At 36.9% G+C, this 21,377-nt stretch overlaps 1 protein-coding gene across 1 annotated transcript in view; it reads left to right on the forward strand.

Moving 5' to 3' along the window:
• Nucleotides 1-21,377, forward strand: part of LOC129741820 (uncharacterized) — a 141,813-nt gene that overhangs the window by 76,601 nt on the left and 43,835 nt on the right. The window contains exons 4-5 of the mRNA XM_055733611.1: nucleotides 5,015-5,148; nucleotides 15,745-15,867. Of these exons, the coding sequence (XP_055589586.1) occupies nucleotides 5,015-5,148; nucleotides 15,745-15,867 (257 nt within the window). The remainder of the gene's footprint in view (nucleotides 1-5,014; nucleotides 5,149-15,744; nucleotides 15,868-21,377) is intronic.

A 21,377-nucleotide genomic window follows, 5' to 3' on the forward strand; every position in this document is an offset into this window, starting at 1 on the left:
TCCAGAGTCCACAGTGCCGAGTTCAGAGTTCAGAGTCCAAAGTCCAGAGTCCAGAGACCTGAGTCCAGAGACCAGAGTCCAGAGACTAGAGTCCAGAGTCCAGAGTCCAGAGTCCAGAGTCCAGAGTCCAGAGTCCAGAGTCCAGAGTCCAGAGTCCAGAGTCCAGAGTCCAGAGTCCAGAGTCCAGAGTCCAAAGTCCAAAGTCCAAAGTCCTGAGTCCAGAGTCCAGAGTTCAGAGTTAAGAGTCCAGAGTCCAGAGTCCAGAGACCAGAGTCCAAATTCCAGAGTCCAGAGTCCAGAGTCCAGAGTCCAGAGTCCATGTCCAGAGACAAGAGTCCAGAGTCCAAAGTCCAGAGTCCAGAGTCCAGAGTTCAGAGTCCAGAGTCCAGAGTGCAGAGTCCAGAGACCAGAATCCAGAGTCCAGAGTCCAGAGCCCAGAGTCCAGAACCCTGAGTCCACAGTCCAGAATCCAAAGTCCAGCGTTCAGAGTCCAGAGTCCAGAGTCCAGAGTCCAGGGTCCAGAGCCCCCAATGGTTGTCAGTGAAACAGAGAATTGCGTATAACAGCTTGATTTTTATATATAAAATGAAGAACGGAATGTTACCGGCTTACTTAATGGACGGTCTGCAGTACGGCAACGATGTACATAGCCACAATACGAGAAGAGCCCATGATTTCAGATTACCGAATACGAGAAAGGAAATGACAAAACGATCAGTTTTCTACAACGGTCTAAAAATGTTTAACAGCCTGCCGCAAAATATCAAAGACAGTTCAAACATAAACATTTTTAAGAAACTGGCAATACAACACGTTAAACAGACAATTTGAAATAATGACTAATCCTAAAAAGGATCATATGCTTGTGATGAAGATCTGGCGAAATACCAGATATAAATTTGTACGGTGATGGACATACGCGGGAGTTAGACAAACAAGTCGTACAGAATTAGATAAAATAATGCAAACAAAATTATCCATAGGATAAACTGTCCCTCCCACTTCTAAAGAAGCGTATGGGGTGGAGGAAGGACCCAATTGGGCCTGTGGGACCATCACAAAAAAAAAAAAAAAAAAGCCCAGAGTCCAGTGCCAGAGTCAAGAGTCCAGAGTTCAGAGTTCAGCGTCCAGAGTCCAGAGTCCAGAGTCCAGAGACCAGGGTCCAGATTCCAGAGTCCAGAGTCCAGCGTCCAGAGTCCAGAGTCCAGAGTCCAGAGTCCAGAGTCCAGAGTCCAGAGTCCAGAGTCCAGAGTCCAGAGTCCAGAGTCCAGAGTCCAGAGTCCAGAGTCCAGAGTCCAGAGTACAGAGTACAGAGTCCAGAGTCCAGAGTCCAGAGTCCAGAGTCCAGAGTCCAGAGTACAGAGTCCAGAGTACAGAGTTCAGAGTCCAGAGTCCAGAGTCCAGAGTTCAGAATCCAGAGTCCAGAGTCCAGAGTCCAGAGTCCAGAGTCCAGAGTCCAGAGTACAGAGTCCAGAGTCCAGAGTTTTTTTTTCTTTTTTTTCCAAAATATTCTTTTATTCAATTAATTTTTACAATGTTAGATTCTACAACATATGCAAATACATTTTCAAACATTCAAGTTTTTTTTTTTTTTCATTTCTCAATACTCATTTAAACTAATAAATTTCTTTAGTAGTTAAAAAAGTCGGATCTGAAACTACAACAAATAACAGTAGGAACTAAAAATGTATCATTCACATCTAATCATGTTCTGGATGCTATCGTCGGTTTCCGTCTGGTTCATACAAAAAAAAAAACACCATATTCTCTAGATTTGTGTTCTTTTTAGGTTGGATTTTCAATTTTTCGATTGCGAACGTGAACGAGATCGCGTGGCAATCTCTACAATCGGTTTAGCCTGCTGCTTACCCTTACGGCCTCGTTTCGACTTCGGCTTCTGGAAATCGTCGTTGATCATTGTCTTGTTCATGTTCGGTTCCTTTTGTGTTGCACACGTTGTTTCCTCCGGGTCTGATGATGATGTTGACGTGATTGTCGCCGAGCGTTTAGCAACGTGCTTAGTAAAAGTATCCATAGGTTCGGGTTCGTGTTGTGTTGAATCTTCGATGAGGTGCTGCGTCTCCCGCGGCCCTTTGCTTTCCTCTGGATGCGGACCATCCGCACCAGCGGTGGTTTCTTCTTGGTTAGTGATGGTGATCGAAGCTGATTCTTTTGATGTTGCTGGTGATGATTCCGTGGGTTTGTCAAGAACTGTCATATTGCTCGAAATCGGTGCAACCCTTAGCACTGGGCCAGGAACAATTCCCGTTGCTGTGATTGAGCTGTATGAACTTGGATTATTACGAGAAGCGTTTGATAGAAGCTTCGGGCACGTAGCCTTCTGGTGACCCTCCTCCTTGCAGAGAAAGCAGCGATTTTTCAAGCCGTCGTAATAAATACGAGCTCGAAAATGTCCAATGAAGATACTTGGGGGGATTTCTTTGGCGACCTCCATATGGACTCCTCGCACGCCGTTAAAAATGTTTAAATTAAATTGTTGCGAGTAGCGCTCTCGAACATGTTGGCGAATCATGCCAAATTGTCCAAGCACGTTAGCAATGATTTTGTCGTCGATTTCGGGTGGTAAGTTGAATATTCTTACATACCGGAATATTCGGCTGGCAATTTCCAGAGTAACTTGAGCCTGTGTCCCATCGTCAAATGAAAAAATGTAAGAATCCAATGCGTTTTTCCAGAATTCGGTGAATTTCGGTTCATCGAAGAACTTCACGTAAAAATGGCCGTCATTCTCGTCTTTGTACACAGAGTGCAGGTCAGCTACTCCCAGGTTCAGCGTACCGGTGATGGAATTCAGCACATCCAGGTGTGACGGGGTGGCTGTTCCAACATCGAAACAAAGCTTTAATGTGTTCTTGCGAACTCCAGATTCCATTTTTAGTCCCTTGCGTTCCGTTTGTATTAACGACTAAAAACACGTGGCGACTGCGCCAAGCGAGTACGAAATTCTACAACCGATCGCGAGCGAAAATTTTTTACGACCGTTCGGACTCACGTCTCGTCCGAGAATGAGTTCAGAGTTCAGAGTCCAGAGTCCAGAGTCCAGAGTCAAGAGTGCTGAGTCCAAAGTCCAAAGTCCAAACTCCAGAGTCCAGAGTCCATAGTCCAAAGTCCAGAGTCCAAAGCCCAGAGTCCAGAGTCCACAGTTTAGAGTCCGGAGTTCAGAGTCCAGAGTCCAGAGTCCTGAGTTCAGAGTCCAGAGTCCATAGTCCAGAGTTCAGAGTTCTGAGTTCAGAGTCCAGAGTCCAGAGTTCTGAGTTCAGAGTCCAGAGTCCAGAGTCCAGAGTACAGAATCCAGAGTCCACAGTTGAGAGTCCAGAGTTCAGAGTCCAGAGTCCAGAGTTCGAAGTTCAGAGTCCAGAGTCCAGAGTCCAGAGTCCAGAGTTCAGAGTCGAGCGTCCAGAGTCTAGAGTCCAGAGTCCAGAGACCAGGGTCCAAATTCCAGAGTCCAGAGTCCATAGTCCATAGTCCAGAGTTCATAGTCCAGAGTCCAGAGTCCAGAGTCCAGAGTCCAGAGTCCAGAGTCCAGAGTCCAGAGTCCAGAGTCCAGAGTCCATAGTCCAGAGTCCAGAGTCCAGAGTCCAGAGTCCAGAGTCCAGAGTCCAGAGTCCGGATTCCAGAGTCCAGAGTCCAGAGTCCAGAGTCCAGAGTCCAGAGTCCAGAGTCCAGAGTTATGAGTCCAGAGTCCAGAGTCCAGAGTCCAGAGTCCAGAGTTATGAGTCCAGAGTCCAGAGTCCAGAGTCCAGAGTCCAGAGTCCAGAGTCCAGAGTCCAGAGTCCAGAGTCCAGAGTCCAGAGTCCAAAGTCCAGAGACCAGAGTCCAGAGTCCAGAGTCCAGAGTCCAGTGTCCAGAGTCCAGATTCCAGAGTCCAGAGTCCAGATTCCAAAGTACAGAATTCACAATTCAGAGTCCTAATTCTAGAGTCCAGAGACAAGAATCGCAAGGGTCCATAAACAGTCCGAATTCAAAAGTCCTGAGTCTAAAGTTCGTATGCCAGAGTTCAGAGTATGGGTTTCAGAGTCCAGAGTTAATAGTTCAGAGGTGCAAAAAAAGGTGCAAATTTTTTACACCTCTGAAGTAATGGAGTCTGCACATCTTTAAAAAAGCTGCATTTTTTAAAGTTGGTCTCATTGGGAAGATAACTTTGATCACTTTTTTATTTTGAAGAGTATTTTACTAAAACCAAGTTCGATTTTGACCATTTGAAAAATTTTGTCATTTGCTATTTGAGTAAACCAGAAGTATTCTTTAACTTGTTTTCGGGATGTACGGATACATTTCCATCCCAATCCCTCAAAAGATTCTCTGATCATTGTATTTGATTAGCTACCCATCAATTAAATTTTCAATTTAAATTCTAATTAACATAACACGTCCGCAGATAACACTGCACATTGACTTGCAAATCGTTGTTGGTAGCTCTCAGATTGTAAAATCTTTATTGGTACAGTACAATGCATCCTCTGGTCGGAAATATTTTTGCGCAACCAAACCCCACAGTGCTCTGATTAGCTTCAGAGAAGGTGCTGGGTGGGGTTTCGTTGCATTTCGCGGATATCGGTTCCGGATCCTGAACACATGCAGCTCTCTATGCTCTGTAGATGATGCGTTTGCTGACGTTGTCGTCGATTCGTCGAAATCTCTTAGTCCGTCCCCGTGAAATCCCAGTTTTGCGATTCAAATTAGAATTTTCGATTAAGTCCACTGTACTGCTGATTGGCTGGAGGAAGATGGAGTTCGATGTTGAGTTGAGTTCATTTTCAGGGAATTGATCTGTCTCCCCGTTTTGACAATGACATGTTGCGATGAGTTCATTAGAAATATAAGGTGATTCATTTGATATGAAGGTGGCTTAGATTTAGAAAAAGTTTTGTGATTGTTTATTAAGACGTACAGTTCTTAAAAACTATTCAAACGAACTGATAAATATGATGTTTGAAAAACTACAACTTCTAACAGCTACTGATGAATGTTCTTTCATTCCTTTTCTTTCCAGAACCTCCCCGGGACATACCGATGATTCAGGGAACACAAACCAGATACCGAGCGGGGGATATCCTTCGGGCAAACTGTTCTTCTCTGAGCTCGAAACCGGCTGCAAATCTAACGTGGACGATAAACGATGTTCCGGTAAGTTGAACTGTTTTCTCAATGAAAGGTTGAAAATGACTTCCAAATATTCAATAATTCAGAAGAAATCCCTGCTACATATAAGTATGCTTTTTTCTTGAACTTATTACATAAGTTATCCAAAAAGCAATATTTGTCACGCCAAAACGATAAAGTAAGGATGCAAATTTTGCCCATGCAATAATCCGTTCAACATAAATTTAAATACTGTCAAAAAAGTAATTTCCAAACAACTTTGTTTTATTACACTCATCTACACTGAGCGGGAAAACGCGGTAATGTAAAACCTCAGCCAGACCCAAGATAAAACGTGAGCCCTCCCCCATAGGGAAAGTGCGGAAAACAAATCCATCCACAGAAAACCATATTTTACATGACTATCGTCCTCGTAGTCGTCGTTGGTTTGAAAACCTCTTCTCTTTCTCCGTTTTCCACCGCAAATCTGGCTAGAAATTCAAATCAAACAACCAAGGTACGTTCGGGTGAGTGAGTGAGGATACATAAAAGCGTACCGCCAAAAAGCAAAAGATGACAAAGAAAGGAAGAAAAAGTTCATCAACTTTTTAGGAGGGAGCACAACAACCCAAAGCGAACGACAACATTTGAAGCGTGAAATTGTGCCTGATTGGGAAGTGCAAATTCAATTATATTTTAAATAGATTTTGAATCCAGTTTGAGCTTTACGCTTCGGCTGTAAGCGCTTACGTCCTTTTTCAAATGTAGTAGGAATGAAAAAAAAAGATGGGAGAAAAAATCATACAAACAGCAGGTTCCGCTAGCAAGTCGATCTCTCTGCAGCCCAGGACGATTTCAAGGCTTCGGTTTGGTGGCCCATTGCGGAAAATGCTAACCTTCATCTGTCCCAAACTCCCACCCCGAGCCAGCTGATGGAACCGGAGAGAGTTAGCTAGTGTGTTGTGGAGTGTGTGATGCTGAATCGAAATTGAATTTTCATCTGAGAAGAATCACGCAACGAATACGACGGGCAAAGAACACAAACCATCACTGGCTGGAGAGATGAATTCTCCCAACACCCAGGGGAAAATAGGAAGAAAGCTCCCCAAACAGCAGCCTAAAACGAACGAATCTTCCTCGACGTCCTCGTCGTAGTCTGATGGCTGAGCTTTTGTGGCCGAGTGAAACTTAATTTGGAATTCCGAGTTCTGTCGCGTTGCCTGAGTGTTGTTGCTGGTAGATTTTCGGAAATGAATTAGATTTCATAGTCTTCCTGGGCTCCTAGATAAAGCGGTTTGGTTTCTGGATGCTGTACTTAAAGGAAATCTGCAGGCAGCACTTTGAAGCAAATAGAACAAGTATAAAACTTCTTTTTAAGAACGACCCGACCTTTCATACATTTTCTATAATGAAACGTTTTAAAAGCCATTCATGCTGGAGCCCCATCATCCCAGCAATCTTTTGAGAAGGTATTTCGCAAGAACAACAAAATTACTTAAACAGGTATACCAGATGAAATCACCGTTTTCAATTTCCCAAAATTGCATAAAGCTACAAAAGGCGAGGTTACATACCTCTAATGGCAAATAAACGTAAATAATTTATGTAAAAGGAAAAAAAAGAAGAAAAAAACACCTGAGAATCGATTTCGTGCACTCCTAGTCCATTTTCCGAAACCTTACTGCAAGGCTAATTTTTTGAATAAAATAAAGCACGATAAAGCTTGGTAGTTAAGAGGGATGATGAATCATCCAATAACTAGGATGAAAATCCCACAAAAAATATAGTTGAGATATAATTTGCAGATGCTTAAACTTGCGACTTCGATTTTTTTGGGATTTTAGGGCCAAATTCCCCCCATTGTGCAATGTCACGATTCAAGATGGAACCAAAATAATATATCGGCTTCGTGGGACCTGTTGTCATTGCTATGGAAGAAAAGCGGTTGTGTTTTGAGGCATTCCTCTTAGTTTTTTTCTGCTGATAACTGTGACAGTCATTATGTTCCACATTCTGAAAACTAACCACTAGAATTTTGGTCCCCAGTTCGTTTTTTTTTTCGAAATTTAACCTTGCTAGCTATACAACTTTTTTGTGCACGATTTGACCACCGTGAAAAGACAGACAAATTGACCTACGCTACCACTTCATCAATTGGAAGCTTCAGATTTTGCTTGATTAAACTCCTCACATTCTTTACCCTTTTAAGAATCAATCATCTTCGATAAAGCTTGCTTCAGATAGAATTGGAATAAAAACAATTGCCTGTATATCAGTTATTCTGAAAACTTTTAAGAAAAAATACGGATAACATTATTCGTCACGGCTTCGAAGGAATTCTCGAATTTTCCTGTAACAGGGCTCATAAGGCAGCGCATACCTTCTTCGATCATATCATTTAAGCTATCTTATTCCATCAGGTCTTCATCCGATTGATGTCTTCGAAAACATTTCCCTTTGCCTTGAGTCTCCTATTCATGATTGCTCAGTATTTCTCAATAGGGTGGAACTGGGGGCAGCTGGGTGGGTTAAGGTTTTTCGGAGCAATCTGGACCCCTTTCTCTGCATACCATTCTTGAACGATTTTACTGTAATGACAGTTTGTCAAATCTGGCCAAAACCTTACAGGATGGTCGTGAGATCGAATGAACGGCAAAATTCGTTTTCGGAGACACTTCTTAGTATAATTCCAACATCATTGTCTTATTTGTACCGAATACTTTCTTTAAATTCACAGCTGCATATGCCTGGCCAAATCATAAATTTTCGTGCAAATTTGTTGACAGAAACTAATTTAAACTTAGCTGGAACATCCCTCCGAGCCGTTGTCAAGTGAAATTTTTGACTTGGAATTTCCCTAAAGTCAGCCTTGACAAAGGTTTCATCGTCCATCAGAAGACACCCGTTGAACTTGGTCAACATCTGGTCATGTAGTTTCCGAGTACGAATTTTGGCCACTCTATTCTGAACATTTTGCTGTTTGCTAAATTGATACGACATTCTCCTCACGTTACTATTGGCGGCACCGAAATTCCAACGACTAGCAAGAGGCTTGGGATAATTTTTTAACATTGTATCTTTGAGACAAGAAAATCTTGACAACATATGAATCCATCAAAAAATAAAAGATTCTTAAAAGATTCAAAATCAGTTTTGATTTCTTATGTAGGTTGACTTATGTATCAGCTACCAATGACCGATTTCAGTTGAAATCGGTAAATTTTAAAATTTGTGGAATATTTTTTTAAATTGAAGTTTAAATCGACTGGTAAAAGTTCTTAATTTTTATAGAAGTTCCTGCATTTTCGTATTTTTTACCGTTTTTTCCCGCTTGAGAGAGGGGAGATCAACCCGAACACTCTCTCCCTATAAGACTGCGCATGGGTCCAATATTCTGTATTAGGAATCAGCATCCGGAACAAAAAAGGGAGAAGAGTTCAAGATTTGGATTAAGATCGAAGATCTACATTATGAAAGAAAAATAATATTAACAAGGTACTGGAACCAGTGTAGAGGTCACGATCCGGATCAAGATAATATCCGTCATCTAATAAAGGATCAGAATAGAGATCCCAGAACTAGGATCAAGATCCAATATCTTGAATCAATAACATGATCAGAAATTAAAATCAGTAAATCTGATTCGATTTAATGATCAGAATCAGAGTTTATTATTGAAATCCAAAATGCATGTTCAGGAAATAAGATCATATTCGGGATCATGATGAAGGATCAATGTTAAAAACTTGATAGAGGATCTAGATGAGAGGCTAAAATATGGTTCAGGGTTTAGAACAGCCATGTCAAAATGAGGGTGAACTTCAATGCCCAGCCATTTCAGAAATTATAACAAATCGTTGTAAATGTTTCCTTATACTTTTTGGTAACGCGCCATACGGTATTTCTGGTCAATTTCAGCTGTTTAGTTAGCATAAGTAGATATAGGCCACAAGAGGTTTTCCAATCTTAACGGTTAACTAAAAAAAAAGGGTTAATAAGTGAATAGATACGGATTTTAAAATACAAAATTCCAAAACTGAGAATTGAGAATAACAAATTAAAGTTTGACAGCTCTTCGAACTCGAATCAGCATCGAGAATAAATGAAATTTTCAATTCTGAAAATCTTTTTGAAAATTTATTCAGACTGAATACTTGTAATTAATAACTAATTCATCTTTACACACTGATGTAGTTTTTTATAACTTACTTGTATATATTTAAAAAAATAAACCTTCGAGTCTTTGAACACACTTAAAATTGGAAATGTGATGTCTTCAGCCAATATTTACCAATAGTACACAAATTTTGAACGAAGTTTCAGTAACGGACTAGTTTTTATACTGATCAAACCACAGATTTTTTTTCCAGTCAGCTAAGCTTAAGCATGAATTGATTAATAATTTACAATGTTTTGGATTTCATTCTTCTTTCAATTGGACGCACGATAAATGACATAAAATGGGAATTTTTCAATTTTTCAGATGCATTCAATTCTGCAGACACGTCAGCTTGATGTCATGAGTTTTGAAAATTCTACTAGTTGTCAGGAGCATAATTTTTGAAGATTACAATTTTGGGCTACGTAAAAACCATTTGAATTTAACCTCATGCTTATGGATTTTGGAAAGGATAAGCTAAATGTGGGGAATGTCATAAAAAGCTTGATAATTTTAAGAAAATTTATTTCCTAATTCTTTGTGATTCCATAAGCTTTATTTACAGAAAAATTATAAATATTTTGTTTATGTATGTGCAAATCATTCACTTTATATCATTCCCAGTTATCATTCAAACTTGATATAGATTTCTTGACTCGATGTTTGTCAGCGCATTAAAATTGATATAAAATCATTGATCAAACCATTTTAGAAAAGTTGACGATCCAAGCGAGAATCCATGTACTTAATGGTCATCAAAAAAAGATTTAAAAGAAATATTCAAGAATTAGGAGAAAACTCCAATGGTTTGAGAGTTAGTTTCGTAAATCTTATTGTCATTGAGCATTCATAGTTTTTTTTTTCAATTAAAAATAACAATAAATCTTAAATGTAACTCTTTCCAACTCTGAAATTTTGAAATTTGAAAATAACGGCTCTTCCGACTCAAAAGGTTGCCAACCACTGCGCTAGACTACACCGGTGCTTTGATTAAAAAAAAGGTAAAAACTGGCCCAAAAAAGCTTCAATCTTAGAGATGTTCATCACACAACTTGCATAACGTTGCGTACTCTTCGTTGACACTAAAATCACATTTTTTTTGTAGGCGACCGTCATCCAGATCCAGATTACGGGGATCAGCGGCAACGATACATGATTTGCTTCTGTATCGTGTGACCAACGTCTATTTGCAAAATGTTAGTGAATCTCGCTTTTAAGCTTTTTTTCCTCAGATTTAGGCTTTTTTTGCCTTGAGAGCATAGGAGATGAAAGCTCGAAAAAGCTTGAGAAAAGCTTAAATCTGAGGAAAAAGGCTTAAATCTGAAAGATGTGCTCCACAAGGATTGCATATCGTTGACGGGGCCTGAACGTTTAATACTCCTGGCTACGATCCTTGCGTTGCCTAGAAGAATCCAAGTCTGTAAAGCAATGCTTTTTGTTGAAAAATCCTACAGTTCATTGCTGGAACTCGCCAACGACATAAGCGCAGTTTTCTAACCGAAGATCTGATTCGAAGCTTATGAGGCGATCGGTCTCCGGGAGGTTCTGCCGAAGATGGACATCCCGGCAGAAACAGCATAATTTCAGGATTTCAGCTATAGTCATCTTGAGGAAATATATTACGAAGATAGTTTTTGCCTGAAAAGAAAATTTTATTGTTCTATTTACGGCAAATCAGTCCAATTAATTTTTATAAACGACGTTTATTTTATTCCGACGTTTCGGTGTCTATTAACATTTTCATCAATATAGAAAATTTTATTTTGTTTTAGCGAAATTGAATATTATTTAATATAAAATAAACTTATCTTGGAAGGTTTTGAAATTAAAAAAAATTAAATTTGCAAATATGACACCAATATGAAAAAATACTTCTGCTGATAGGAAAAAATGACAATTAGTTTCAATAAGTTCTTTCACACTTCACTAAAGAATAAATTGAAACCTTTTGAAAAACGATTTTGCCCAAAGTTTAGCAGAATTGCCAGAAATAGATGTTGTTATTTAAAAAAATACCTTAATGTTCTCCAATGTTGGTTCTAAAATTGCCATATATGCACATTTATTAAAGTTGAAGTCCAATTGAGACAAATCGTTCATAAAGTCCCAAAACAAACAAAAAATGAACGATTTCCTCCATTTTTGATAAGTACGTTGATTGTACATTGTATGGAAACATTCTTCCTCTAACTGGCATCATTTCCTCATCTCCAGTCATCACTAGGTTTTCACATTTCCGGCGAATCCTTTACTTGCTGACGTTGTGGCAAAGAAGTGAACGCATGCGAGCCTTATAGAGTAGAAGAGTGAAGAAAAAAATGCTAGCACTTTCATAAAAAAACACAAAACGGAACAACATTTCTCTCTTCGATTCGATCAGATGGAACGGGAAATTCGTGCATTTCCTTTATGTTATTTTCCCCGGGCCAGAAGAGGCGCTGCCATCGAAAGGCTGAGTTTGTAGTTTTGCGGTGAGGAATCCTATAGACAAAAAGTGGAAAAGATGGAAGGGAAACCGATTTACTTAGAAGGGTGAAGGTGTGGGTGGCTGGAGGCTGCTCGAGGGAAGCTGATGACGAAAACAAACAATCCCGGAAGTTGTTTTGCTGTTTCCGTCGATTGGTGCTTCCCCTTGTCCAATCTAGTGTCGATTTTGCTTACACCGGAGACATCGTCGGTGTGCCGCGCGCGAAATGTGGGTGGATAGGAGCAGAAGGTAGATGAAAATTTTGAGGTTAGACCTAGAGAGCTGCTGCGGTTGTCGACGTTTCGTGGAAATTGTTTGCATGATTTGAAAGTTGTTTATTTCGGATGGAGAAGGTTTTTCCCAACGGAAATTATATTTTTTTACACAAAATTGATTTTCACCTGGAATTCGGGCCGGATTCCACATAACCATGCCGCACCTGTTGATGGTTACTAGGTTGTTGTTGGCTTTCGTCGTGGGTGGGATGATATTTATTCTTCGAAAGGGTAACACGGGCGCTTCGAAAAGGTTTTCTAGAAATTAGCTGCATTATTTTCGCTCGGCAAAGTGGACAAAATGGATTGTCGAGGTTGAAAATCAAATGCGATAGAAATTTATTTCATTCCGCAATGGGATGCACTATTCTCGGAACGTTCTTGACAGTTTTCCGTGTAAATAAATGTTATTTTACGCAATAAAAATCTGTTTCAATGCGGTGATTTATTTCAATTTCAATGAAGCGGAAATTAGAAATCATAGATGCAAATCATTGCATCAAATTCTAAGGAAACCAATTGAGCGTTACTAATTTGAATAGCAAAATCAGTTTTCATTACTTAACAAGACAATTTTATTTTGATTTCATTTAAAACAAAACTTTTATAGATATTTTCTTTTTTCAAACGACCTTTAAAAGGTAACTGGAAACATAACTATAAGTTAATTGTCGATAGGTCAAAATCCCGCAAACAAATAATACCTAATGAATCGCTAAAGGGTTCATATAGAAATTCAGTTAAAAAAAGTCATCATTCTACAAATTTGTGAAATTTAATTTTAAAACTAAGTGATTCCATTTATCTTAAGTGCTTTCTTTGTGATGGAAACTTTAAAATTAATAAAGATGAGTCATTTTGTTTAGTTAATGCCGCGTAGAAGTTCTTAAACTAACCAGTTTTCAGTTAAACCACTTATTTATAACAGATCAAAAAACAAACCTTCTTGAACAACATGCTGGAATTTGAATCCATTCATTTAGTAATTTAATATTCAGGTTTTGGCTTAATATTCTAACTTCCGATTTCTGACTTTTAATAATTATGGCACAATTTCAGCAAGACATCTTGAGAGATTGTTTGGAGCATTAAGCTTGAAAATTTTAAGGATGCAGTACAAAGTATGAAGTCTTAAGTATTAATTAGAAGTATGAAGTATGAAGTATGAAGTATGAAGTATGAAGTATGAAGTATGAAGTATAAAGTATGAAGTATGAAGTATGAAGTATGAAGTATGAAGTATGAAGTATGAAGTATGAAGTATGAAGTATGAAGTATGAAGTATGAAGTATGAAGTCTGAAGGATTAAGGATGAAATATGAAGTATGAAGTATGAAGTATGAAGTATGAAGGATTAAGGATGAAATATGAAGTATGAAGTATGAAGTATGAAGTATGAAGTATGAAGTATGAAGCATGAAGTATGAAGTATGAAGTATGAAGTATGAAGTATGAAGTATGAAGTATGAAGTATGAAGTATGAAGTATGAAGTATGAAGTATGAAGTATGAAGTATGAAGTATGAAGTATGAAGTATGAAGTATGAAGTATGAAGTATGAAGTATGAAGTATGAAGTATGAAGTATGAAGTATGAAGTATGAAGTATGAAGTATGAAGTATGAAGTATGAAGTATGAAGTATGAAGTATGAAGTATGAAGTATGAAGTATGAAGTATGAAGTATGAAGTATGAAGTATGAAGTATGAAGTATGAAGTATGAAGTATGAAGTATGAAGTATAAAGTATGAAGTATGAAGTATGAAGTATGAAGTATGAAGTATGAAGTATGAAGTATGAAGTATGAAGTATGAAGTATGAAGTATGAAGTATGAAGTATGAAGTATGAAGTATGAAGTATGAAGTATGAAGTATGAAGTATGAAGTATGAAGTATGAAGTATGAAGTATGAAGTATGAAGTATGAAGTATGAAGTATGAAGTATGAAGTATGAAGTATGAAGTATGAAGTATGAAGTATGAAGTATGAAGTATGAAGTATGAAGTATGAAGTATGAAGTATGAAGTATGAAGTATGAAGTATGAAGTATGAAGTATGAAGTATGAAGTATGAAGTATGAAGTATGAAGTATGAAGTATGAAGTATGAAGTATGAAGTATGAAGTATGAAGTATGAAGTATGAAGTATGAAGTATGAAGTATGAAGTATGAAGTTTGAAGTATGAAGGATTAAGGATGAAATATGAAGTATGAAGTATGAAGTATGAAGTATGAAGTATGAAGTATGAAGTATGAAGTATGAAGTATGAAGTATGAAGTATGAAGTATGAAGTATGAAGTATGAAGTATGAAGTATGAAGTATGAAGTATGAAGTATGAAGTATGAAGTATGAAGTATGAAGTATGAAGTATGAAGTATGAAGTATGAAGTATGAAGTATGAAGTATGAAGTATGAAGTATGAAGTATGAAGTATGAAGTATGAAGTATGAAGTATGAAGTATGAAGTATGAAGTATGAAGTATGAAGTATGAAGTATGAAGTATGAAGTATGAAGTATGAAGTATGAAGTATGAAGTATGAAGTATGAAGTATGAAGTATGAAGTATGAAGTATGAAGTTTGAAGTATGAAGGATTAAGGATGAAATATGAAGTATGAAGTATGAAGTATGAAGTATGAAGTATGAAGTATGAAGTATGAAGTATGAAGTATGAAGTATGAAGTATGAAGTATGAAGTATGAAGTATGAAGTATGAAGTATGAAGTATGAAGTATGAAGTATGAAGTATGAAGTATGAAGTATGAAGTATGAAGTATGAAGTATGAAGTATGAAGTATGAAGTATGAAGTATGAAGTATGAAGTATGAAGTATGAAGTATGAAGTATGAAGTATGAAGTATGAAGTATGAAGTATGAAGTATGAAGTATGAAGTATGAAGTATGAAGTATGAAGTATGAAGTATGAAGTATGAAGTATGAAGTATGAAGTATGAAGTATGAAGTATGAAGTATGAAGTATGAAGTATGAAGTATGAAGTATGAAGTATGAAGTATGAAGTATGAAGTAGGAAGTAGGAAGTATGAAGTATGAAGTATGAAGTTAGAATTTTTGAGTATGAAGGGTTTTCTGTTTTATCAACTCTGTCGTGAAAACACGAAATAACGGAATGAAAATTTTCACACTAGGGTTATTTGAAACAGCCAAGTTATCACATAAAATAAAATTTGTTGAAAATAAAAATTTCGAGAAACCTTTTTGGCAACAGATTCTTAAACTGTTTTCTCAAATTCCTAAGTGCAAAATGTGTGAAAAAAAAAGTCCTTCGCTGAGTAAACATTTCCACAAGACGTACATCCCCAAAGAACCTAAACGAAAAGCAAAACAACACTCAACAATCGAGATTAAATGGAGCAGTACTCGCCCAGCAACGGCACCCTACAAGATTTTTCCCCTCCGAGTTTGATCAGACAATCAAGATGGAATTGGGGAAATTAGAAAAGCAAACCAATTTGCAGGTGCGGTTTTTCTCATGGCCTGGCACCAGGAATCTTCGGTCTTCTTCCTTCGACGTTGATTTTTGAGCAATGTTAGCATGAAGGATTTATCGGGAAAACCATTTAAGGATTCTCTCATCGAAGATTCAATTTGTCGATGGTGAAGAAAAAAAAGGAATTTGACGCAATTTTCTATCGATTCTCAGCATTCCGTCGGAATGGAGAAGATGCTATTTTGAAAAATAGGAATGTGAATAAATAAGTTTTTTTTTATTTTACTTCCAGGTATTACAGCAGCAGACACGAGTTTTCAGACCGATCAAGGATTCGGTAACGGGACTGGAAACAGCGATTCTTGGGATTAGCGTAATGGTTTCGCACAGCCACTTTGTGAAAGGAAAGTTAAAAGTGAGTATTAGAGTGAGTTTTCACTATTTTACTTATAAGTTTCTCTGCTGTGAAACGATTTTAAGCTCATTTCATTTTGAACCAGGAAACTTGAAAAGATATTTAAAAATTAAAATAAATTAAGGAAATTTCGACTTCAAAAACGAAATAAAAAAAAATATATACTTTTTAGTTAAATTCCAACTAAAAAATTAAATTCGGTACTGATTTCATAATATTTTTCCTTATAAACTTAAGTCAACCCAAATTTTTTTGTTTTAAAGCTCTTCCATTTGCAGAAAATGCTTTTAACAAACTTTTTCTTAAATTTATTTTAACTTTTTTAATAGAGAAAAATTGTTTTAATTTTTTCGGTAAAAAAAAAGTAATATGGAATGTTTTCAAAATTATTTTGACTTCACAACAAAAGCTACCTTTACTCGATCTTAACTGGATTTTCTTGAAGATTTGAAGACGATAAAGAATGTATTTCAAACAATTTTTAAACAAGTAAGATCCAGCCTGAAATCTTCATCTAACTTCTGACCTGATTTCGAGCTTTTGACTTTTAATTTTTAGCTCCTAACTTTTAATCTTAATTTATTTTTTACTTTTTTACTCGCTATTTAACTTTCAATTTTTAATTTCTGACTTCTTTCAACTGGCAACTCTATTTTGACTTTTGACTTAAGATTTCAGACTGCTAACTTTTGATTATTATTTCTGACATTTTATTCCTTAAACCTAACAATTGGCTTGTTATTTTTCTCTACCGAATTCTTGCGGCAAATAACTTTCAAGTTCTGACTCCCCATTTCTTACTTCTCATTTCTGACAACTGACTTCCGACTTCACACTTCTTTTTTTCTGATTTATGACTTCTGATTTCTGACTTCTGATTTCTGACTTCTGACTTCTAAGTTCTGACTTCTGAATTCAATTTTTTGACTTCTGGCTTCTGAATTCTGACTTCAGATTTCTGATTTCTGACTTCTGACATCTGACATCTGACTTCTGACTTCTGACTTCTGACTTCTGACTTCTGATTTCTGACTTCTGACTTCTGATTTCTGACTTCTGACTTCTGACTTCTGACATCTGAATTCTGAATTTTGAATTCTGACTTCTGACCTATGACTTTGACTTCTGACTGACGTCATATCGTCTTACTTCTCATTTATGGTTTCTATTTTCTGACTCCTGACTTGTGACCTCAGACTTCTGACTTATGAATTCTGTCTTCTGTCTTCTGACTTCTGACTTCTGACTTCTGACTTCAGACTTACGACTTCTGACTTCTGGCTTCTGACTTCTGACTTCTAACTGCTTACTTCTGACCTCTGACTTCTGACCTATGACTTCTTATTTTTCATTTCTGGTTTCTGACTTCTGACTTCTGGCTTTTGACCCCTGACTTCTGTAATCAGACTTCTAATCTATGACTTGTGACTTTTGATTTCTGGCTTCTCTGACTTCTGTCTTCTGACTTCTGACTGCTTACTTCTGACTTCTGACTGCCGACTTCTGACTTCTGACTTCTGACTTCTGACGTCTGATTTCTGACTTCTGACTTCTGACTTCTGACTTCTGACTTCTGACTTCTGACTTCTGACTTCTGACTTCTGACTTCTGATTTCTGACTTCTTATTTCTGACTTCTGACTTGTGACGTCTGACTTCTGATTTTTTACTTCTGATTTCTGACTTTCGACTTCTGACTTCTGACATCTGGCTTCTGACTTCTGACTTCTGATTCTGAGTTCTGGCTTCTGACTTCTGACTTTTTACTTCTGACTTCTGACTTCGGATTTCTGACTTCTGACTTCTGACTACTGACTTCTGACGTCTGACTTCTGACTTCTTACTTCTGATTTCTGACTTCCGACTTCTGACTTCTGATATCTAGCTTCTGACTTCTGATTTCTGACTTCTGACTTCTGGCTTCTGACCTATGACTTCTGACTTCTGACTTCTGACTTCTGACTTCTGACTTCTGACTTCTGACTTCTGACTTCTGACTTCTAACTTCTGACTTCTGACTTCTGACTTCTGACTTCTGACTTCTGACTTCCGACTTCTGATTTCTGACTTCTGACTTCTGACTTCTGACTTCTGACTTCTGGTTTCTAATTTCTGACTTCTGACTTCTAAACTCTGACTGCTGACTTTTAACTACTGACTTCTGACTTCTGACCGATGACTTCTTATTTTTCATCTCTGGTTTCTAATATATGACTCCTTCTGACCTCTGACTTCTGTAATCAGACTTCTGATCTATGACTTGTAACTTTTTACTTCTGACTCCTGACTTCTGACTTCTTTCTTCTGAATTCTGATTTCCGACTTCTAACTTCTGACTTCTGACTTCTGAATTATGGCTTCTGACTTCTGACTTCCGTCTTCTGACTTCTGACTTCTGACTTCTGACTTCTGACTTCTGACTTCGGACTTCTGACTTCTTACTTCTTGCTTATGTTTTGAGTACTTAACTTTGTGTTCTGTCAAATTAATTCTTGTTTCTAATATTTGAGATCTATGTGCTGAGATTGTTTGAGTTATGAGTTATTTGGTTATGAGTTTGTTTCGAGTATTTGTTTTTTTCTGAGTTTCCCGATCCATAATCTCAAATGTTTTTCAATCAATTAAAGCAGAGATACATTTCTTACTCTTTGATCAATGAAATCTTTCAGATAACATTCGAAACAAAAAATTGTAACAAATAGTTAAGATATGTTTCACGAATCAACAAAGGTTATGAAATTTTCTTCAAAAAAAAAACACAACTATCCCAGCAGGATCAAAACGTGTTGCCTATCACAATTTTTTGTCCGGTTTTCTTTTTTTTGCTACCCAGCAAGGATTTTTTCCACGTTTTCCTTATTTGTTACCCAGCAAGGTGTCGGTGCGAGAAAAGCTGCAAAAAATGAAGTTGATTTCCTTTCTTCCGGGAAGAAATGTAAGCTGTCCAAAGTTTCTCCCCAAGAAAACAATGACAGTTGAGAGAGGCATCTCGTCCTGGTTCGTGTTGCTCCAGAATCCCCACAGAGCAACGCCGAGAAACAGACGGGTTGACATAGATTCAAATTAAAATTTATAATTAATTAATTTAACTTTCCCGGTGGTTTTGATTAACAATTCAATGAAGTCCGGGAACGTTCATTGTCGTGCCGGAGAGTTCTCCGCGAGGATGGACTGTTGTTGTTGTCCTGTGAGTTGTTGAGCCATTTGCTCGCGGAAGAAGGAACTTTGAATAGCGTGCATTGGAAATTGCTGTTCCTGACAAGTTTGGAAGGAAGTGGAGTAATTTGCTTAGACTTGTTTGTTACCCTTCTTGAAGTGGCAATTTTTTCTGACCTCAAGTGATTAGATTTGGAAGGTGTCAACTAGGGTGACAACACCGATAAAAACATGCTAACGCGAAGATGGTTTTGCGAAAAAGATGTACCACGCTTAAGCTATACTTTCAACGTATTTTAAATGATTTTTTTTTCATGATCTATGACAGGCGTCAGCAACCTTTGATGTGTAAAAGATTCATATATTGAGAGTACCACATAACAAGAACAATCTGCAGGATTACAAGAATCCAAATTCTTCAAGAAATGTGTCAGTGGTACTTTTCTCAACAAATGAAATAATATGGTTTTTAATTTTTTTTTCTATTTTAGATTTTATTCCGATTCAGAAACCAACATTTGAATGTAAAATATGCATTTTTATCTCTGTTTAAGTCAAGAATACACACTTACATTGAATTCAGAGTTTTGGACAAATATTCCATTCGTAATTTCAGTTGCAGAAAATTTCTAAAACATATTTAGAACACGAAAGCTTAAAAAAGTACCGAGAACCAGAAAAATAAAGTGTATTGTATTTCAAACGAAAATACGGTTTGAAATTCTTCTTATTCGATAATAAAATTCAATGACTTATCCAATCAAGAACCATCATTTGACAGTCCTCCTCATTTAGAGTAAATCATCTATCAATTCTTACCACAGATTCTTGATTTCATTTTCTGGATTAGAAAAAGGAACTCAGTGTTATTTATGTTCATATTAAAGCAGATAATTATTGCAAATGAATGTGGAATTGACAGGTAAACAGCCAGCGAAGGAATACTTTATCCTATAAATAAAAAACCAAGATGAAAATTTCTAAAAGTCATTAGTAAGTGGATCTTAAAGTTGTCCGAATAAAATAGCTATACAGAAATTCGATCTCAAAAAAATAATTTCGCCGGACCAAACTTAATCATCCCAAAGAGGGGGTGGAACAAAAAATAATCCAAATTTTGAACAAACTTGCATTCAACAAACTTGCATTCAATCTAATATGTACAAATTGAAAAAGCAAATAGTTTTGGATAAAACAGTTTAAAAACTTTATCAACGTTACAGTTGACGGAAAGATATTGAAAAACTTATCCGGTACAACTGTGTTCGATGTTTATGTCGCGAATACCACAAAGATGGTAAAACGCATATAATCGAAACAAAAAAAAAGTTTAAAAACTTTTGAATTTAATGGTGATGATATTCTCATCTTCTGAAGTTTGGCTTAAGCTCTTTTTACTGATTGAATTTGGAAGAATTTATTTTTAATTTAACTTTGAATTTAATTTAATTCACCCTTTTGGATTTTCGAACAGATTGAAAAGGGAAGGGGGTGACAGAATCAGAACCTGATATTTGTTTCGGCCTTATCAAATGACAATACATAATAAGGTCGATCATTTTATCAAATTAGTTTAAATTTTTTAAGGCAGCCATTTTGGAAATTTTTTTTTTCTAATCACCTGAATCCATAAAGGTGTTCATTTTTTAGTTCTTTATTCACAAAAAAAACAAAAGATGACCTATGTTATTTAACGCAATGAGTAAAAAAATGAATGAGAAATCGAAGAATATTAAGAAGATAATTGCAAAATAGTATTGAACTAAATCATCGGTTTGAAAAATATTTTTTGGTCATAACTTTAAAAACACTCAAGATAACGGCTTCAAACTTGTTCAGTTGTGTCGTTCGAGTGAAAATTGAATAAATAACTGCTTTTCCTATTTTAAAAAAAGTCATGCATTAAAGGGTTACGTTTTTTAAGAATCTAAAGGGGCTTTAAAATTTCGTTATAAATCAACATTTTAACTTCTTAAACTCAGTCAGAGTAGCTATTTATAACATGTGTCATGATTATGTTTTTGTGCTTAAAGCGCCAGAATAATCTATATATATAAAAAGCAATTTCTGTATGTTTGTTTGTTTGTTTGTTTGTCCTCTATAGACTCAGCCGTCTTAAGAGCTAGAGGTCTGAAATTTGGCATGGATGCTCATTAGGACCAGGAAGGATGAAAAATGGTTTCAGATTTTCGGATGACCCCTTCTGAAGGGGGTCGTCCATACAAGACAAATATTGTTTTCACGATATTGACGTTACTTTTTGTCGGATCGTGGTGAAAATTTGCACATGAGTGTTTTGAAAAACGTGTAGTTGATTTCAGGTGTCAAGGTGTGTGTAAAGGGTCAGCCAAAGGG

This window comes from Uranotaenia lowii, chromosome 2, assembly GCF_029784155.1.
Source record: "Uranotaenia lowii strain MFRU-FL chromosome 2, ASM2978415v1, whole genome shotgun sequence".
Lineage (NCBI taxonomy): Eukaryota > Metazoa > Arthropoda > Insecta > Diptera > Culicidae > Uranotaenia > Uranotaenia lowii.